General features: G+C 39.1%; 1 protein-coding gene across 1 annotated transcript in view; it reads left to right on the top strand.

The window, feature by feature from the left end:
• Positions 1–2,672: 2,672 nt before the first annotated feature.
• The window catches only part of LOC129761772 (neurogenic locus Notch protein), a 236,508-nt gene continuing 216,947 nt past the window's right edge, over positions 2,673–22,233 (top strand). Inside the window, exon 1 of the mRNA XM_055759535.1 lies at positions 2,673–3,696. Within this exon, the coding sequence (XP_055615510.1) occupies positions 3,573–3,696 (124 nt within the window). The 5' untranslated portion in view covers positions 2,673–3,572. The remainder of the gene's footprint in view (positions 3,697–22,233) is intronic.

Genomic DNA, 22,233 nt, shown 5'->3' with positions numbered 1-22,233 from the left:
AATTTCTACAGCGTTTTTTCCGTGATGCAATTTGATGTGACACACCCTTTAGAAGGTCGTTATACATTCTTCTCACTGCAAGAAATGTAAAAAATATGTTTGTTTCGAGCATGCACTTATGCTATGTTCTGATTCTTACTCCAATGAAACCACAATGGATTAATACGTTTTTATGTTATTTTCTAGCTCTTTATACTTCAATGAATTATATTCAGTTGCTTACTTTTAATTAATAACAGTGAAACATTCGAATTTCGTTATTTGTGTTGGAGTATCAAAATTACTCTGTTTTGAGGAGGCTGGAGGACTATTAAAACATAATAAAGACGAAGAAAACATATTTTTGGATTTTTTTCATAAAAAATAATACCCTCTTCTTGAAATAAATGATAATGAAGCCTGAAAAATATACAATGGCAACATTACAGAGAAGTTAATTTTTCGGTCTGTGACACCGTGCGCGAGTATGTTATGATTTTTCACGCGAGTACAGGAGGGTTAACAAAAACAAATAGGACTAATCTATATTTTAAAGTGCATTTTGCTGCGAGAAGTAAAATTGAATTGTTATTAACATTTTGACGTCCGCACGATTCGTAAAGAAATATTCGCTTGGCGCCGGCAGCGCTAATTCGGATTATTTGGCTTGTCACAGCCCGTTCTTCGGAATTATCGGATTTTCAGGAAATTATAAATTGTTAACTTTTACTAATCTCATCGATAGTTTTCATAAGTTCTAAACCCTGTTCACCTACTTTCACGACATTTCGATTATATACATACGTAAATATTACAAACCTGTCCATATTCCCCCCACTACATGTCCACGCGGGTAATCATCGAAAAAATGTTCTACTTTTCGGTCTGATTTTATTTTAGTAAAAACATTGAAAAACATTCGGTCAATTAATTCGAAAAACAGTATATTGGAATGCAAGAAACTGCATTTAAGTTTGGAGAAACATTTTACTATGTCCGTATTTCCCCATCCCCTTCTCATTAAAACACATTAAAACACGTAAGCGTGTTGGCGTGTGTAAGTTATTGTTACCTAAACAAAACCCCAACAGAATGCAAACGATACTAAAGTGCTGTCGCCGGCCACTGAGATACTATATACACGTAACCATTGTGGTGTCGCCGGCATTCAGACGCTAGTTTTCGTACGTAACCACTGTGGTGTCGCCGGGCGCCAAAGTGTTAAGTTTAGAGAAGTTCAAAAGCGAATAATATCGAAATTTCAGTATCTGTAAAAATATCAACTTGGCCCTTCTGATTTTGAACGCTAACATTAATTGATGAAAAAAATGTAGTTCGTTTATTTTTATCAATTCGATTATTTTTGACTTTAATAACAATACTTTCTCTATGTAGTGATTTTTTATAAGAAAAGCAACACTTATATTATTGGATCTTTCCTGACATTTCTATCGGAATCTTTTTGACAACCAATTTGACCCAGGTTAGCAGTAATAACAACCCCTACTGTAGCATATCGACAAAGTATCGAAAATCCAGTGCAATGCAACACTGATATCTACAAAGGTGGAAATACTCGTGGGCTTTGATTGAGTGAGTTCGCATCACATCCATACAACCACTGCCTGATCGAAACAAACCAAGGGTCATGACGTCAGGAATTTGACACCTGAAAAACAATCTCCATGTGTGTGCAAAGCGATTCAATGCTACAGTTCATTCCGTGTCAATGTGTTCGTGAGCCTTCCTCGGTGGCGCACTTTTACATGAATGACCGAACGAACGAATATCGGAATAAGGTGGTTGACGGTTTGTTGATCTACACGCGCAGACGATATGCTCACCCCCGTGGCTCATAGAACAGCATGGAGAAAATTATTTCCGTCTCTCTGTGCATAACACTCTCCCAACCACTGGCTGGCTCACTAGGTGGACTAGCAGACATTGCAGAGGTTGCGTGTGAGATTGATGAACACAAAATCCAGAGAAAAGCGTTCGCACGCATACCATCATGCGCTTCGCACTGAGAGCTAAAGGCTAGAGGCGCAAGTTCCAGCGAAGATATGCGCGATGCAGAGGGCAAGAAGCTTAAAACTGGTTCTCGACCCCCGAGCCGGGGGGCTACGCGATGAAATTGAATGTTTGCTTTCAAAGGGAAACCATAACTGAAATTTATGTTTTACGATGCCACGATCGTTTTGAAGAAAAATTGTGGTTTTCAGATATCGGTGGTGAAAACACATTCAAAGACCCCTCGTTATCTAAAACTGGTTTTGTCACCACAGATGTTTTATCTCTTTTTCCCCCAAGAGCCCAATTTATCTGGTTCTCGCTCGATCGTAAAGTTTCGCACTGACTGCAAGTAGATCCGGAATCCTTTCCCACGTTTGAATGAGCGCATTTTGTATGGAAGCGTTTGAAAAACGCTCCGTAATTACAATCCGTATTGCGAGTAATGCCAAATTTCATTGATTCCGGTGTGTCGACGGAAGTAAAAAACCCCCGTAGCGTGTCGAAATAACGATCGACGGGTAGCAATACGGGCCAGCAGCCATTTTGCATTTCCCCTTGTGCTAGCACCATCCCGCTCGATCACACGGCTAGGTAGAGGAACCGGCGATGGGGCACTCTCTCCCTCTCTCGTCCACACACGGAGGCTAGCGGCGCGCTCTCGGGTGTTTGTGTGTTCTAGGAAAACAAGTCCTGCTCAAAGTGTATCGAGACGCGAGAGTGAATGCACATGCTCCGTGCGCTCAGTGTAATTTTTTTTTTGATCATTGGTCCGTTGGAAAAAGCTTCCTGCAGCTTTCTGGGCTGCTCTGAAGTGCCTTGTGGTGTGTAGTGCCTCTCGTCTCAGGAGGACCCATTGCCTGGGATCACGTATGGAGAATTGTGCTGGGTTTACGACGGTGAGGTGCGATCGTGACGGTGGAGGAGGATCCTTCTAGTGTGTGGCTTGTTTGCTTAATTGTTGTGCTCATGTGTTTCCGCGCGTTGTCCTGAAGCACGCAAAGGACTGTTTTGGCTGTTTTTTTTTGTGTGTAAGAAAGTGATCTGAGAAAACACAGTGGATGATGATCATGAAGAAACCGGAAGAGATCCAAGAAGGCAATTAAATCTTGAGCAAAGCCCCGTAATGCGTGTGAAACAAAGGAAGTCCAAGATAGAGGACCGGAAGTGATTTTGAGATTTTAACGGGATCGAATCGTGTGCGCTGATCGAGTGGTGGAAAAATACGATTTTACTAATAGCCAAATGATCAACAGTTTGGTGTTCGAGTGGATGGTGCAGCAACGATTACAATGAGTGTTAACCGGGAGTTTGGGCCTTCTGAATGCCAAGCAAAGGATGAATCGTGAGGAGTGAATGTATCGCGATTGCAGGAAAAATAGTGCTCAGTGCTCGGTATACAAATGGGAAAACCAAACCTTGTTTTAATAGTCGGGTGCAACATGGTAGAGTGAACCGTGGTTTAGTGCGTAACGGGGGAAAAGATAAGGATTTATTCGGGTGATAGATTACAACCGGGGTGAACAATACCCACCGGAAGGATTTGAATATTTCCTGGAGGAGAAATATCTCGACACGGGACTATGTGGTTAACGACGACCGCCCGAAGGAGGTCGTCCTCCGTAAGGGCCACCGAGCTTTCAGATCTGTGGATTAGGCTACTCATTGCGGGATTTCTGCTGGCCACCATTGTCGACTCAGCTGCTGGTAAGTGCTTCCATCATATATTTTAAAATCATGGAACAAATTTAGCAATTTGAAAACAAGGAATAAGCCACACAACCTAGATTCGGGAGGGGCGAGTTCGCATACTACCACGCAACCCAAAACAAGGATACGTTCGCACAAATACTTGTGCAATACGCAGCGCAGGATGCGCAGCATGTTACGTTGGTTCCGAATGACACAGCCAAGGATAACCACAAATGCAACGGGGGCAGAAGCGAAAGAGGCAGACAGAGACAGAGAATGAAGGATATAGCACACACTCTCTCAACTGGCCCCGGCCGGGGTGTTCTTTGCTTTCTCGCGAAAGCAGGAAACTTTTTGCGCACACCTGCAACTGCGCTGTTCCAACAAAAATCTCTTCGCTTCGCGTTGCTTTTGAAGCTCGATGCGCCTTTGTAACTCAAATGTTATTTAGGACTTTCTTCCCGACCCGGATTCCTTTTTGGCCTGGTTTGGGTTCGGTTCGTCGTGTGTATGCAAACAAGATCCTTGCTGCCTGCCTCCTCTGTATGTTTCGTTACATCGATTTGTTGTGTGCATTACACTGCGCGGAAAGGACAACGCACTGTGTGATGGTATGCGTTGAAATTTCTGTTTTGACAGCCTCAATACTAATGTGTGTGTGTGCCTATTTGTAGTGCATTATGGGCCAACTGTCGATTTTTTTGGGAAACCGTAAAGCGAAGATTGACATCTGGGGCGCAGTCTGAATGCGATGTAATGTATGTAAGCTGGAAGTTATGTTTCATTTGAAACTTGAATCTATGAAATAGATTCTTTTGATGGATTTTTGTTCGCAATTTTATAAGATGCAGTATCATTTTTTAAAATAGAGCTCATCTATAGACAATCAGTGTGGAAACGCAGCCTAACTGCATCTTGATTTGTTCATATTGTTATTTTGGACATCATTTCTAATCTTGTTGGTCTTGTCCTGATTCCAACATTCCAACATTCCAACACGTTCTTCAAGTTATCGCATCTGTGTTTATATTTTGGTCTTTGGAAGAGAAATGAAACCTTCCATTCACAATGCTTATAAAAATATAACTTACACTTTGGGGTAGCAAAGACCGGATATTATGCTGGATATTGATCGGTTTTCGATTTTCCCTAGAAATTGGGTCATTTTTTGAAAGTTCGGCTTCGGAGTTTTTTCACACTTTGTTACTGTCTGTGGAAACATTCTTATTTTAGTGATTCACACAAAAATCTTCCCACTATCTACCCGAACAGTTCTCAAACAGACCTTTCAATGGTCATCACTAACAGTACTTCCTCACCGTTGAACTGTGCGCAAATATTGATTTATCGTGCCAATATTTACACATTATTATGTACAGATGAAAGTCAACCTGAGATAAAAAAAAATGTTTTATACGTTAGTTTTTCGTTTTCTAGGGTACGGACTTCATTTCTAATATATTTTATTGAGATTTGAACAGCTTCATGTCGAAACAGCCTAGCCCCATTTAACAGTTTTATCTGAAGCTTAAATAATCTTTGTTCGTGCGCAATTCGGAATATTCATCTCTCTTTCTACAAACTAGATTTCGTTTTCGTGTTTATTATCACCAAATGTGTATAATTGCTAGACACCAGAAATAGTGCTTAGCGAATTTAAAGCATCAAGAGCATAAATAAATCAAGAGCACATTTTCAAGGAATTTGCCTGAATTTGACTGTGTTTGGATCTTTGTAGGGTTCGCAGACAGTTACATGATTTAGCCCATTGAATCATTTCGATGGAATATTTAATTATGAACACAAATTAAACAGTGGTACATTTTTTTCAATTGAAAGTACACAAAAAATTGAGAATAAGAGGAACGTATTTACAAGTCTTTCGTAGCGATAGGATTAATAGCATTTTTAACAACTAAATTCTCCCTGTTTCTGCAATTTTCTCATCGGTAATTAACCCTTTCACGTACAACATCGAGTCTCTCTCGTGGTGTGCTTGCATATCACAAGGCACTAAGACGCTCAGCCGAGTAGTGAAATTACTCGATGCGTGACCCATCGAAGCGTTGCATTTTGTTCGCTCTTTTGGAAATCAAATCATACGCGAAGGGGTTAAGTTTCAGTACAGTTTTCGGCTACAATTAACATACGCTTTTCTTCTCAAAGCCTTCTCATTGAGGCATTTCAGAGGAAAAGTGACATTTATGGGGAAATTCGTTCACTCACTGCGCCTACATTTGTAGGCGGCTGCCAAATAAATCAGAGTCCTTCTCTCACACAACACCTTTAAGGTCTACTCAAAGTAAACGAGACTGTCCCAAATAATCGATCTTGCGCAAAATATAGTTTTCTTTTGGAAAACCATTAGAATTGGTCCCTTTTGGAACGTTTACTTCCCAGCTGGAAATCAACAGGTATCCGGTTATTGTTTAGCTTGTTAGGTTATGTGCTCCATACTTTCTCATTTTCAGTATAACGAAGCACTTAATGTGTTATGATTTGTGCATACAAACTGTGTTTATTCGATGAAATTGAAATATATCATTTTATTCAATGTATTTCCGTTTTTTCCATACGAATCGAAGCGCTGTTCAGCAAGTGCGTGTCTCATCCATGAAAATAGGTAGTAATCGGAAGTAATCGAGCGAAAGTACTTCCCAACTCAATCGTTTCTTTAACCTACAGTAGGATTGGGCGATCTCGGATCGATTCTTAGAAGATCGATCTTTTCCATTCCGATTTCCGATTTTGTGCATCGATCTTTTGTACTCGAAAAAATCGATTTTTTTTATTTCGATCTTTTCGATCCTAGAATTTTTTTTGTAGATTCTTTTTTCTGTATACATCGATTATTTATCTCACCAAAGGCCACTAAACATTTTGTTTTAAACATAATGTCAACACTTGGATCGCATATTACAGAAAAAACGGCAGCTATTGAGGGGATATATTGTAACCAGTTGCGCAGTTGCTTTTTTAGAATTGGCGTCAAAATCAAGAATCGACTTAAACTAAATGACAGATGTATGGCACGATTGGCTTTTATGGGATCATTGTCAACGTAGTTCTGAGTGGTATCGTTCTGGCCGATTGTTGAATGTCTAATAATGGTTTCTTCAATTAATGTATTAAATAAAACGACTGCTTGACGGCACAAGGGGTTGAGCTGAGGAACAAAACAAAATGCTTTTGATGCTTGAATGAAATTATTAAATTTGTATTCCCTGTTTGAAGAAAATACGGCATTCATACAAAATAAGCAGATAAATTGATTTTTTTTAATTTTTCAAAGATCGATTCTGTGGTACCGATTTAATCAGTGGATCGATCCCTACGCCGTTTGAAAAATCGATTCGACAAGATCGATCTTTCTATAAAGATCACTCAGCCCTTCTTCTTTTTTCTACAAATTTTAGAATAGTTTAAAACATGAACTCTTAGTTTGGTATAATGCAATTACAGTAATAGAATATCATCTTTCCGTGCATTCTGATAGCTGTAGAACTTGTGATTTGTTTAGTTGAACAACCTCGCCAACCCTGCCCCGTGTAGCAAAATTAACAACAAGACCTATTAGATAGTCAGTGAAGACTAGAGAGCAATTCCACTAGGTTTGGGCGATCTTGCATTGATATTCAGAAGATCGATCTTTTTCTTTCCGATTTCCAATTTCTTGGATCGATTCTTTGTACTCCGAAAAAAAAGCGAAAATCGATCATTTCTTTCCGACTTTCCGATCATTTTGATCTTGATATTTTGATTTTTTTTTGTAAATTTGTTTTTCAGTGAACATTGGTGTTAATCTCACCAAAACCCACCTAACAAATTTCATAAACATTGAGTCCCTTTCAAGGTTGTCAAATTAGTTATCATAAATTTAGGAGAAGCAGTTTTGTATGTTTGGTCATTACAAAACAAGTGGTCACAAGTTGGGGGGTCTTCGTAGCCTAATTGGTTGCGTGTTCGCTACATAGCGAACAATCGTGAGCTTATAACTCATGGCCCTCAACTGACCATCTTTGTGTGTTATTCTAGCTACTACGTCTATGCATCAATCATCATGTGATGGTGATCCCAGCCTCTCACTCCACATACGATCGATGTGCTACATCGGTAATTGGTACTATTTATAAACACAACAATGGAAGCCTCATATCAACAGTCCCGCTGTGTCCAACTGTGAACATTCGAACAATAGGAATATTCTTACGCCGAAAAATGCGACATGTGTTGTGTATCAATAGAACAAGAAAGAATACTCTTACGCCTAAATGGCTGATGTGTAATAGATAAAAATGTGTATCGATGAGATAGGAATACTTTTACGCCCATATCACTACTGTGTAACATACAACATGAGAAAAAATGTACACGATAAATTCGGCTCTGTAACAGCTGAATTGCTAGATGAGCCTAGTAATAAAAAAATAATAAACAGATGGGATAAAAAAAAGTTATATTTATGGTGACATCAGGTCCAGCGGAAGCATTCTTTTCCAGAACAGAGACTACTACCAGGTTTCGACAGAATCCCATGGCACGGTTGGCTTTCATGGATTTATTATCAGCGTAGATTCTTCCCGAACAGTTGTTGAATTTCTAATAATAATTTTCAATTAATTTATTTAGTTAAATAATTGAATGACGGTACAAGATTTTGTGAGCCTTTGAATTTTTTTTTCTGCCAGGAATCTTAACTACTTCATATACTATGAATGAAAAATGGAACTGTATCATGTAGATTTTTGTTCTTTTTAGCCACTTTTGACAAAGGTGTCGTAAAAATCGTGATACAAATATCGATAAAAGGTTTCCTTTGACACTTTTGATAGAAATAGTGCTAAGCATTGATCATGGTTCGTTTAATCGAAATTAAATTTTAAAAACTTCTCTTTTTTTCTAGAAATTGATGTACGTTTAGGACGTCTACGAGATATCCAAAATTTACTAGTTTATGGATGAGCATCGCAGAATATATGTGAGACAGGCAACAATGATGTTAGATATTTGATTTCTTTATTCGGCGAACAGAAGCAAATTTCCCTTTGAGGTAGCTTTCATCATCACTAACATGGAAAATCGCTTGGAAACTGGCAGACATCTTGCTGCAGTGAAGGCATCCAACGTTATGTGGAAAATGAATCCCTATTGCACAACATTTTCAAATGAGAATGAAGTAGCTTTCTCGATTCGTGATTGATTCCAAATACACATTGAAAAAGGAATATCTTGTATCGTGATTCTCCTTCTCAGTATTTCCTTCATTTTCTAATAGGCTCAGGCGTAAGTTTGAGTGATTAGAAGGTTTCCAATCAAACAAAGTTCCACAGCGAAACTTCAGCTTCTAGAAGTAGTTGTCCTCGTACAATTTTGAGTCCAATACACCAAACTTTGATTTTATTTTGAATGAAAAGTTCAAACTACTCGCTACTATGTATTATGTGACATTCAACACTTTTGGCTGGTTCGTCACTTTACTTCCATTTCGAAAATAATGTCGGAAGTGAGAATTTAACTCGTGGCCTTTAGCGGGAGAGATACGATTTTTTTTTCCAAAAATGTTGTACATAAGGTGGCAACTCTTCAAAAATTTCATTATGTTGTGTCCAATTTCCAATGGCGATTTTTTTTTCATAAGGGCGTATTCAAAATTATTGATTAAATTATTGACGAAAGCGTCACGGATGATACGAACGAATTGAATGATTTCAATATCGAAGAAGAAGACGAAAAAGGAGAACTGATGATACAAGCACGCTGCAGGGGCTCACCTATCCAACTTAGAAAATATACAAAAGCTCGCCATGGGTGGGTTAAAGATAGTAGCCACCAAACTGTTGCTAAAAATCGACAGAGTTGCTGAAAAGTCAACGAACCTTATGGTAAAAATAACATATTAACAACATTGTTGAAAAAATTAAAATTGAATTTAATGTTAAAAAAAATTAAAAATTTCTCTTCTGTATATTTTTATCAGAGTACTGTTCTAATCTAACAATGTTTGATTGATAGTTGTACCGTGTTGGGCTCACCAGAGTGGAGATATAAATTTTGAAAAATTGAAGAAACTTAAAATTATTTTTTCATTACAAAATAATTCTGTCTCAAAATGTTTGCCGTTGGTTGGCTTTGAAATTTTATAATTATGAGAACAATATCCTCATTCTGGTTTCATTTCGAGGGGAAATTGTCATCTTGAAAGGATTGACAGAGATAGTATTTGGTAATTTAGAGACAATTGAGACAAATAAATAGAGTCGTCAATGTTGAGAAAATTGAGAGCGACAATATTATTAATGTCGAGAGGATTGAGAGAGATCGTGTTGTCAATGTCAGAGAAATTGAAAGAGAGAGTGTTGTTAATGTTGAGAGAATCGAGAGCTATAATGTTTTTTTTCCCAAAATATATATTTTATTAAGCCACATGTGGCGTTAGCCTGACGGGGCCGGGAGTCCAATATTTTGACAATTTTTGTCTTACAACTATGTTAGTAATATGTAACCGATTACTCGCGGTTGACTCGAGGTTAGTATTACAAAGATTCTCATAATTGGGATGTTGTAGTCTCCAGTGTTCTGTATGTGTGGCCGACACGGGATACTTCCTATTGGAGTGTAACTGACCATTGATCAGCGAAGCCCCCCTAGTCTGTACCTCATATCAATCGTGGTGCGTCTCTCTTGACTCGAGGAATCCAGGGTAGAATGGTCACTGGGCGGTACAATCTTCAGCTCGTGTAGAGTTGCCATGAGTGGTACAACCTTAGCTATAATGTTGGTAATGTCGCGATAATTGAGAGAAAGATAGTGGTGTTAACTGCTCGCCACAAATTGTTAAACAAAATATATCAAATACCAGGATAGTAAATATCTAATGTTAAATATTAGGAAAGGTTCCTTCTGGACCTAGTTATATTGATTGTCATAGCAGACTTTGGGATCGGAGGGATGGATCACGCAACAGGTGAACTTTTGACATCTTTTATATCATCACTCGGTACAATAAGTATAATAATGTGATTAGCTAATATGACAATCAAACCGATTGCGGGAAAATGGAAATGGAAAAATTGGAATTCATTGCAGCGCTCCTTCCGCTTTGGTATTTTTTGTATCGAAATACATTCGCGGCAAAAAATGTTATTTACGCTCAAACTATTTCATGAGAACGTGAAATGTTTTCCGATTTGGAACCTTTAATGAAAGACACAGTCCTACGTGTTTAAAAGGGATGAATTGGTGAACTTTGTGTGACAATTTCAGCAGTTGTTGGGAGGCCAAAAATGTCACTCATTCATTCCGGTTCAAGGTTGTGTTATGGTTAACTCCTAATATAACATTAGAGAAAACTCCCAAAAAATATTATCTGACTGAGATAGCCTTTTGAATTGAAACAGGAGTATGGTTGATATTTAATGGTAAGAGAGTTGATACGGTTTTGAAAATTGTGAGAGAATCGAGTAAGTTGAGAGAGATGAAAAAGTATAGAGTTGAGCGATTAACGGAAATGAAGAAAATTGAGAGTTGGAAGAGTGGATCGGAAAAGGGTGACAGAAGAGAGTTGAAAGAATTGAGAGAGTTGGGAAAATTAAGAGAGTTGAGGGATTTAAGGGAATTGAGAAAGTTGGTAGAGTTGGAATAGTTGAGAGCAGGGTTACCATATCTACAGACTAATCTGTATTTATACAGATTTTTCAGACTTTTTGAAACCAAGAATCTGTAGATACAGATTACAGATTTTTTTGGTGTTCATACAGATTTACAGACTTTTCAAAATAACGATTCAATAATAGTCATCAACATCGTCAAATTCATAATAAATATGCCAATCAATGACACTAAAGCTAATATTATGATTAAAGATTGAACCTATAAATTTAATCCTTTGCGGTGGTATTAAATTTCGACATGTGTGTCGTACTTGTCGTAACTTTCTGAGATTATGAAAGATGAACAAGATTCCTCCTTTTTTCTGTAAACTTCTGATAAGTATTTACTAAACAATGTTTTTTTGTTTATGTTCATAAAATATTTGCTATAATTCTTGGTGTGATACTCTTCGCATCACAAAATCACAAAAAATAATTGGTTTGGCATCTTTCGACTTTTATCTTTTTGTTTTAACGTACAGAACAATGCTCTTTACATCCACACAGTGCCGCAAAACATGTAGATTTCCATTAATCCTTTCCTCAAGTATTATGACAACTTTTGTTTATACTGAGTGCCGTTATCTATAATTCATAGTGGCACCGTTTGGTTTCGTTGATAAGTGAATAAGACTATAAAATTCGTTTAGAAAAAGTTCGAACTGATACATTGTTGCATTAATTATAATATTAGTATACTTCTTTGCTGTGGTGGCTGAAAGTAGACAAACGACGAAAAAGCTTGATACAGATCTCGATACAGATTTTCTGAAGAAAAACACAGATTTTATTATGACAACCCTGGTTGAGAGAGTTGAGCAAGTTGAGGCAGTTGTGAGAGTTGAGAAAGTTAAGAGAATTAAGAAAAAAAATAAAGTTAATAGTGTTAAGAGAGTTGGGCAAGATGAGGAAATTGAAAGTGTTGATAGATTTGATAGAATTGATAGAGAATTGAGTGTTGAGAAAGTCGACATATTAATTTGATATTATGAAGTTGATAGAGTTAAGAGAATTGATACGAGGAGAGAATAGAGATGAGAAAGTAAAGAGAGTTGGGAGAGTTCAGAGGATTCAGATGGAAAGACAGTAGAGAGTTGAAAGAGTAGAGAGAATTGAGAGGAATGAACAAATTGTCAGAATAGAGAGTTGAGTTGGAAGAGTTGATTTAGAGAGTTCGAAGCACGAAAATAGCGTATGATACATATGAGAATCATAGAGACCTCGAATAAACTGACAGAATTCAAAAACTTCGCGCCCATTTGATTCGGGATGCGAATCTGTTTCTGAGGTATTCATAAATCTCAGCCTCAGTATAACCGAACTTGCTTGAATTATGCACAATTCTAATAATAAATTTTGCGTTCGAAATTTTGTTGGAATCATGTGAAAGATCATTCCGGCGAAATGCTTTTCCGCAATGAGTTTCATCTATACTCTTGAAATGAAAAATGTTATTTCCTACAGACTTGCTTAAACCTCAATCGTCCCTGATTGCAATTAGCCATAATTCAGACATTTGCGTGCCCTACGCATCACAATCAGTGGATATAGTTCCTTCCTGGTCCACTTTTGAAGGTGCTTGATTTGTGATTGCTTCCCACCGTCCACATTACGATCGGACCATCGTCACTTCCGCTTCCCAAGTCACACGCCGCCCAGTAGGTGGTGATTTATCTTCCCTAACATCACCAATCAATTTGGAAGAAAGAGATATCGAAGATTAGGGTCACACTAATCATCCCTGGCGGTGTCCACATGACCACGCGGCCCAACCTGACTCGCGCTGATTACCATCGATCGTTTATAACGATTCTGATTGTAAGAGGATTATCACACATACACAAACACAAAACACAGCAAATATTATCTCAGAATTGAATAGAGCCGATTGATTGCTGCTGCTGCCTGCGCTTCTCTGATATTTGATTGATTTTACTCACATTTTCCTTGACTGGCATCGATATTTTTATGGCTAAATCCTTTGCGGCTCGGCTCTCTCTGTGTGCTAGCGCGCAGATTAATTATAAGGCTTTTATGAGTAACACATCCGGGGCTCTTTGGGGATGGAGGATGGTATTTCGGAACTTTTTCTCGTGTGTATATGAGTGCTGCTTCTATCCAGAAGCTAGTCTTTTGGTTTATTGAAGTGGAAAATATTCTGCAAATCACGCCACAGCCACCCGAGAAAGAGAGCTCGAGAAGACTTGTCTTCAATCCCGAGGGGTCCGAGCAATGACCTTTCGTCGAAGAAAGCATGACATAGGTGTGAGGCATCATATATGCTGCTACTGCTACGTTGCGACCTACTTCAAGAGTCCACCACAAGTTTGCTCAGCACTCCACATTACGCCAATTAACGTTTGAAAGCCTCACCTGGATCTTCTGCGAGCAGCAGCAGCAAAAAACACGAGCGCTTGACCGTCACCCAGTCTTGTTCCAGAGCAAATCTATCTTGGGACTGTACCAGTCCGAGTCCCTACGGAACTCGTTTTACATACCCAGATGGTCAGTTTTTTTTTCTTTCGTCTCCTCTTACCCATATTTGTGAAACCAACTACTTTGCAAGTCATTTCAGTCCCGTGTGTCCACGAGGGCTGTGCTCTAGAGTTTTCTAGTTCACCAAGAAGATATGAGTCGCCCAGGTGTCCCATCCCACCTACAGTGGATCGGTTTGGGGAATCCGACACAGGTGGCGATTTACGCGCCGTTTTGGACATAATTTGGCCCCGTCTATTTCGATTGTAATTACTTGACATGACGACAAAGCAAAGTGACCAAAAGATCCCGTTCCATGGCGCGGCCGGCTAGCGCCAAGCTTCCACCCAATTCATGTATATGGGCGACTCGATTGACTCAGGGCGTGATTTTAGCCTTTTGCGTATAGATCCCCAGATTATAGAGCAAAAGGGCGAAAGGAAGAAAAATCATGGTAATAACAACTATGAAAACAAACTGCTGTACCACACAATCACTACCGCGGCCAGCTCTCATCTTCTTGCGCCGGAGCCGTGCCACACTAGCTACCCAGCTTCATACCTCTCAATAAGTAGAAGAAGGTACAATCACCTTAAGCCCATCATCATCGTCTTCTTTCCAAATTATATTTCCCCCTCATTCTGATGTATTTGTTAAGCGCACGCTGTTGAGCCTGTGTTGGGCAGTCCAGCTAAGCCTCACCGAAGAACAGAAAAACAAGATTAGATATTTCGTCCGTATGCATGTGTGTGTGTGTGCATGGTGAACGAAGGAATATGGAAAGAAACACTCCGAAATATGGCCCGCAAACACCACAAGAAAAAAAACACATCAAATGGATTTAAAAAGGATGATGAAAGAAGAAAGAAACCAAATCTTGAACAGAAAGCCACAGAGTTAGGGCGAGAAATCATCATAAAACCCTGTAGAGCCCGAAGAATGAAAGAGGATAATAAAAAAAAACAACACTATATAAAGTATTACAAATGTATATGGTATTATAATGGACGCACGTCGCGAGCGAGTTTGCCGCGCCGCCACTTGCGCCCCTCTCAGACTGGGGACGGGAATGACTCGGCACAATAAGATCTCGCTCGCTCCGTTCGCCCTCGCATCGAGAAAATCGAAGCAACGACAAAGGAACAAGACACGAGCGCGCCCGCGAACGGGGTATATCCCGGTGTCTCGCGCGCATCCTACACTCTCGGATATCTCGGAACGGAAAATCCCTCGGGGCACCATTTGCGTTCGAAAAAAAAATAAATAAGTGGACGACGAAAAAGCTTCCCTTTTTTGGGACTGAGTGTCATCCTTCTCAGCCGACCGAGAGAAAGATAGTGTGGGATGCGCGGGTTGAACACGCAAGATTCGGGGCTTCAAATGGACCATAAATTATAAAACTTTACTCCTCCGTGACACGGTCGGAGACGATCGCCGGAGCGGATTATCGCGATAACATTAGCTCGCAGAGCTGTTTGTGTTGTTTTTTTGCCTCCTCGCGCGGCTGATGTGCTATTAAAATATGCTTTTTTTTTGTTTTCGTTAGAGATGTTGAGCTTGCTGCGCTCTCCCGTAGATCAAAACGGAAAGTGTCTTTGCGAAGTCGACTCCTTTAGGCTAGAATTCATTTTTGATTTCAGCAACTAGCGAAGAAACTTGCATACCTCGAATTGTTAAAATTTTTATCTGAGAAGGGCGCACTTCAAATTGAACATATCCTTTGATCAACTTAGGTTATTTTGGTTTCACGAGGAAGTTTTTAAGTTTTCCCAAAATGAGAAGTGAAGAACCCACGGTGAATACTCCGAGAAATGAGCTCACACTCTGGCAACAAAATCATAAAACTTTTGTATATCGTTTTTTGTACGACATGACATCGTCTTGATAAGGCCTTGTAAAACTTTGTATACATTTTTCAATATCTTCATGATGGCGATTGTTCTTAACTCCGTATTCTGAACATAGTACTCCTCACGTGATTAATATCAGCACATGGAGGAGATTCCGTGCCTTATTGTGCGTTTCGATTGTGTTTTCGAGCAGCAAGTTTAAGTATTCGTTTTTTCACCGAATAGGATTTAGGGCCTAAAATGGAAAACTAACTATGAAATTCTGGATTCCCAGACGACTTGAGCTTTTGTGAACTCTGTTGGTTTGTTCTAGATATTGAGACTCTCCAATTCTCTTCATCATGCGCCCCTTTAATGCTTTGAACTTTCACAATCCACTCATCCAACTCAACTCTCTCTTCTGAATTCTCTCATTTTTATTCTCTCCTCAATACTATCTACTCTCCCTCGCAACTCTTTCAATTCACTCAACTCTATTAACAATATTAATTCAACTCTTTCGTTTCTCTCAACTCTCCCTACTATCCCAACACTCTGAGAGAGCTTAACTCGTTCAACTTTTCCCTCCTCAATTATGTGAACCCTCTCAACCCTCTCATTTCTCTCAACATTTCTACTCTGTCCGTCTCAATCCTTTCACCTCTCAATTCTCTCATTTCTCTCAGTTCCTCTCTTGATTGTATTAACTCTTTCCACTATTTTTGTCCTGGCCCTCGTCTCATCGTCGCCATCGGAATAGTGCTCAAAGCTTCTGATGAGAAAAACTTCGGAAAACTTCTGATGAGACAAAGGTACCTTATTTCGACGCTTCCCATCTGACCCTTCTATCAAAAATGTTACCCTTATTAGCCCCTTAGTGGTTTTTCTAGAAGAGCGGACCAAATGCGATCGCCTCGTTGGGTCACGCATCGATAGGCTAACCAAATAGTTCAGAAGTGAAAGCGGGGCATATAAGACCAAAAAAATTGTAAGGGGTTGTATCTAGGACACGACCGCATATTTCCGACGTAGAACTACGCAATTATATTATGCAATCCACTTGTTTACCGCTTCGAAAATAATAAATTAGATGAACGTCGTTTTACGTTTGATATGCCTAGAACTACCAAAATATGTGAACGGAAAAATTGTCAAACGATCATTGTATTTTACATTTCCCTCTGAAATTATTGCACATCTCATGTTTACATAGTTCTCGAGACTTCTCAGTTTAAAAATACGTTTTAGGGAAACATTCCGGTCTGCACAACGACAAGCGAGTCCAAAACTATTCAACACCAAAAAATACCCCCGACTTGCATGTATTTGCAAGAAACGAACGTGATGAATTATAGAGGTTTTAAACTTTTCAGTTCATTCACCTCTAGTATTTGCAAAGCGGATTTCCCCAGGCACATTAATTTTGAAGTCCATGTTAGGAAAACACAGCTAAGTGGGAAAAAAACCCCGACTTGAATGTTTTGACAAAGCGGATTTCCCCAGGCACATTGATTTTGAAGTCCGTGTTAGGGAAACACATCTCAGTGGGGAAAAATTCCCCCCGTCTTGCATGTTTGACAAAGCGTATTTCCCCAGGCACATTGATTTTGAAGTTCGTGTTAGGGAAACACAGCACGGTGGGGACAAAATACCCCCCATGTATATTTGCAAAGTGGATTTTCACAGGTACATCGATTTTGAAGTCTGTGTTGGGGAAACCGTAAATCGGGCCAATCAAAACTTGGCAGTTATCGCTTTTTGGTAACGCGTGACTGTTTACTCATGAAAAATAACATTTTATTAATTGTGATAGACGCGTAGAAATATTTTCTATCAATTGATGCAAACATCTTTTCGATCTGTTAAGAAATGTTCGGGTTATAAGCATTCGAAATACGGGTAGGGTTAGCACACAAATCGTCAGAACAAATATATGGGAAAAATTAAGTTCTTCCAGTTTTCATGAATTTAAACCCTTTGGAGATTAGTTAATTTTAGTGTATATCAAACAAATCTTAAAGAATTTCCGATTCGATTGGTATGCAAATCATGAGAATTCGTTCACAGTGAAAATAGTTATTAACGTTAACTTCATTTCATAAAAACGTGACCTGTTTTCTGATTTGGCACCCTTCCTGAAAGACGTAGCTCTACGTAAAAAAAAAACAAAAAAGACATCATATTTTTTGAAGTAATTTATTGAGTGAATTAAACCAATCAACCAAACAAACTATATAACATAACTATGATCTGGAATGTGTCTTTCAAACATATACGGTTTTAATATTAAGTCGTGACCTCAATGCCCAAATATTGATTATCTTTCAACAATCTTTTCAACTGCGACAAGTGAGTATAGTATAATATAGAAGTAAGTTAGTAAACTTCACGAATTTCTCATATCCTAGATATTTGTGTTCCATTTCTGAAAATATTTGCGTACAACGATTTGCAACTGGTGCGAATGATTTGTTTCACCTTTTTATCTCATCTATATAAATAAAAAATGATTTGGTGTCCGTTCCTCACGGCTTAACTTGAGAATGGAGCAATGGATTCGAATAGTCAGTCTCAGATTGGATGCGTCTTAGTCTGCGTCTGGTTTATATTTGTGTTTTTATATCTATATAAACAAAAATGATTTGGTATCCGTTTCTCCCGACTTAACTCGAAAACGGAGCAATGGATTTAAATAGTTAGCCTCAGGTTCGATGTGTCTTAGTCTGCATCGGATTTATATGCCAAAAAATAAATTATATACCACAAATATAGATCACGTACCCTCCACATGCACTTGATGTTGCTTGTCGTACTCATGAAGCCACGTCACTTCAGATAATCAGTGCCCTTTTTCGGCATCTTTAATTTTTTGATACGAATTTATACACAATGATTAAATATTCTACCACTTGTCTAATAGTTAATTTGTGGTTATTGACCAACCCTTTCTTATTGCGTAACTGCTTTCTTGCGTTTTTGATTTTGACGGCCTGCTATTTATATGATCATCGACAGACTCACAACCACCCCAGTGTGGTATTACGTTTCACTTTTAGCCGATGATTCAGGCTAATGTCACGGTCGCCATGTGGTATAAATCACATATTTATTGAACACGCGAAGAATAACTCGTAGTGAAACACACATTTAGTAGGATACTGATCGAACTATGTATTTCTCCTTTGAACTTAAACTACTGATTGACCACACTTACGTTTTACATCTACTTTTCTATATTTGCTTAATCCTAAACTCTACACAGTTGTTCTTTAAGCTAAAAGGAGGAGGAGCCAACACAAGAATTTGAGCGCGCGTTCGATTGGTGCGAACGGGGTCAAAGCGGATAACAAAGGGTAGTGGTTATTCTGTGTGTTGTCATTTCACACTTGGTTTAAGTGGGTTAGTTCTGCATAGTGTTATGTTGCCAGGGTGAGTAATTAATATTATCGTATGCAGCTGTGGGCTAGTGACATAAAGATGCACTTGTCCTACAAACATGTATGACGATAATTGATAGCGTGGGAATGAATTTGAGGCAATAGGATTGCTGGGATTTAACGACAAGTGGGAAAAGGATAATGGTAATGAGTTTCCCCGCTACACCAGGAGCGTCCGCGTTCATTAGCGGTTTTTTTATCGTAAAGCACCGGAGAATTTCCCTAAAAAATGAGAGATGTAATATTTTTCCTCCTGAAATGAAAACCTAAACACAGAACATGCAGGAGAAAATGAAAGATTCCGAATGCTTATAACTCGAACATTTCTTACTGGATCGGGAAGATGTTTGCATCAATTGATAGGGAATATTTTTACGCTTCTATCGCAATTAATAAAATGTTATTTTTCATTAGAGAAACAATTGAACAACTGTAAAATGTTAAGCGTTATCTACACGCCCTAACTGCCTTGTGTTGATTGGCCCGATTTAAGGTGTCCCCAACACAGCCAAAACCAAGCAGCCTTGGGGAAATCTGCATTGCAAATACATGAAAGTTGGTGGTATTTTTGTTCCGACTGAAATGTGTTTTCCTAACACAGACTTCCAATCCATGGAGCGTGAGGAAATTGGAATTGCAAATACATGTAAGTCGGGAGCATTTTTGTTCCGACTGGAATGTGTTTTCCTAACACAGACTTCAAATCCATGGAGCGTGAGGAAATTAGCATTGCAAATACATGTAAGTCGGGGGCATTTATGTTCCGACTGAAATGTGTTACCCCAATACAGACTTCAGAACCAAGGTGCCTGGGGAAATTGGCATTGCAAATTCATGAAAATCAGCGGCATTTTTGTTCCGACTAAAATGTGTTTGCCTAACAAAGATTTCAAAACCAAAATGCCATCATACCAAATGTAAAAGGATGACAGTCCTAAATTTACTTGTAACGAAGAACACAATCTATCACAATGCATGAATTGACCTTACAGGGCATCATACAATCCTTTTACTCACAAAGCAAATGTATTGGATTCAATTGAATTCGGAAATTGTTTCATTCAATCAAAAATTTAATAAATACAAACATATGATTGCTAAGCTAAGGTAATCCCACGTCAACCTTGCGGTTATATCTTAGATATAACCCACCCATTTTTTCCATTAGATTCAGAGGAATGGAAAGTCAACACAACGAGCTCCAAAATCTTTGATATGCACCGTAACTACTTGGCACTTATCTTCATTTGGCGTTGTATCTACGGAAACATGAAGAGTTAGACTTTATAAGTTTGCCTGTACATTTTCAAAAATATCAGGAAGTGCTTGAAACGATAAAAGAATTGATTAATTTGGTCTCCTAAATCAATCGAGCCTAATAAAGAGAGGCGATTACAAACTGAATGATCGAAGAGAAAGTCCTCAACTACCACTAAGCACCATCATGTTCTACCCAAGCAAACAAAAATAAGTTTATTTTCCTTATTATTTCGGATATCATCTTAGAATGCATCGAACTTTTGCGCTTAATTATATTATAAAACCGTATAAAAATAACTCTCCAGTGAAAGGTATGGTGGCCCTGAAAAGTGCCAACGGTATCATTCTTGTTCTCGCGATGGCGAAATTTGTGTCCTCATTTAGCCAATGCACTTCTCGAGACAAACTGAATGCAGCCACAGACAATTTTGCATCAGTATAACTGTGTGCGGTATCCATTACAGGGAAGCGATGGGTGACTGTTATCCGTAGGATGGCAGGAAAATTAAGATAAACCTTGGCCGCTGCTATATTCGTGATTATGCTGGAACGATGGCCTCAGCATATGAGCTCTGCTTCGCGGCTCTAAAATGAATGATCTTTTTCGGAGAGAAACTGCGAAATTTATTTGATTTGGCTGGCGGGAGAATCAGAAGGGGTGGGGCTTACGATGCAATGTTTCGCTTGTATTCAAATTATATTCCGCTGTTACTCTGGTTGCTCTTTTTGGTAGGCACCATTTGAGGAGCACAAATTGGACTAATCAAAACGTGGCACATAGCACGTTTGGATAATGCTAGACTTTTACACAATTGTTCTATTTTTTTTATCCCATTTATTTATTTTAGGCTCATTAGTATTTTAGCTGTAACAGAGCCGAATTTTAATCGTGTACATGTCACATGCTTATCACGATCGATTGCTTACTAAGCGAACGCGCAACCAATGTGGCTACGGAGACCCCCAATTGTTCTATTGTTTATCGCAAGAAAAATAAAATCTGAAAAAGCGGCTCAGATAAATTTTAAAAGGTTCTCGGAGAATCATTTCGATGAAATGCAAATTTAATGAATCTCCAGATCAGTGTAGCTCTCGATTTTGTATACATAGCCTCCTGAAAGTTTCAGTTTTTGGTCAAATTTCTATTTTCCTCAAATCAGCTCCGCATATTTTCCATCAAATTGCAGCAAATAAACTTCACAGCAAACAGTTACTCGCCAATTCAATATGTGTAAATTATCTCGTCGACTCGCATTTTATCCGCACACTTCCCATCACACACACAAACAGACGCCCATTGGATGATGGCAAGGAGAGATGCCCATGAATGTGCGTGTTTTCCTCTCTGAATGCAATCATGCAAGCTAACTACTTTCGTTTAATTAGCACCCGAGGGCAAATGTAACCTTTTTTTCTCTCCCTATATCTCCGACCTTCGATGGATCCCAAAGTGTGTGTGGTGTGGAAGACGATTCCCCAAGCCAGGGAACAAAGGGAGAGACTGAACCGCTCTAAGCCGCTGGCGATCTCCAGGCGGGCGGCAGCGGCGGCTGATGGCAAATCACTGAAGATCTTGAGAGCGTCGTGGCCAAATTGTGCTTGGGCGCTGCTGTTGCGAATGCGAGCTTAAGAGTCGTGGTATACCTTCTGAGCAAAAAAAAAGTGTTCTACACGCGGTGTGATCCGAGGGGACTATTTATGAGATATGATTTAATGATCGCGCTCGAACTCCACCACCAGCTAGTACATACCAATAGGAGTGTGCAGAGAAACAAAGACCCCCTGTTTAATATTCAACGTGGCTCCTCCGGATGGCCACGGCGGAACGGCTTGGAGTATTTTTAGCGTTTTGCGAAATCGCACGTAGAAGCCTCAGCAGCACCGATGATTTACCGAATTCAA

Source organism: Toxorhynchites rutilus, chromosome 1, assembly GCF_029784135.1.
Source record: "Toxorhynchites rutilus septentrionalis strain SRP chromosome 1, ASM2978413v1, whole genome shotgun sequence".
NCBI classification, from domain to species: domain Eukaryota; kingdom Metazoa; phylum Arthropoda; class Insecta; order Diptera; family Culicidae; genus Toxorhynchites; species Toxorhynchites rutilus.
Note: the sequence above shows the minus strand (reverse complement) of the source record. Positions and strands in the feature narration are given on the sequence as shown.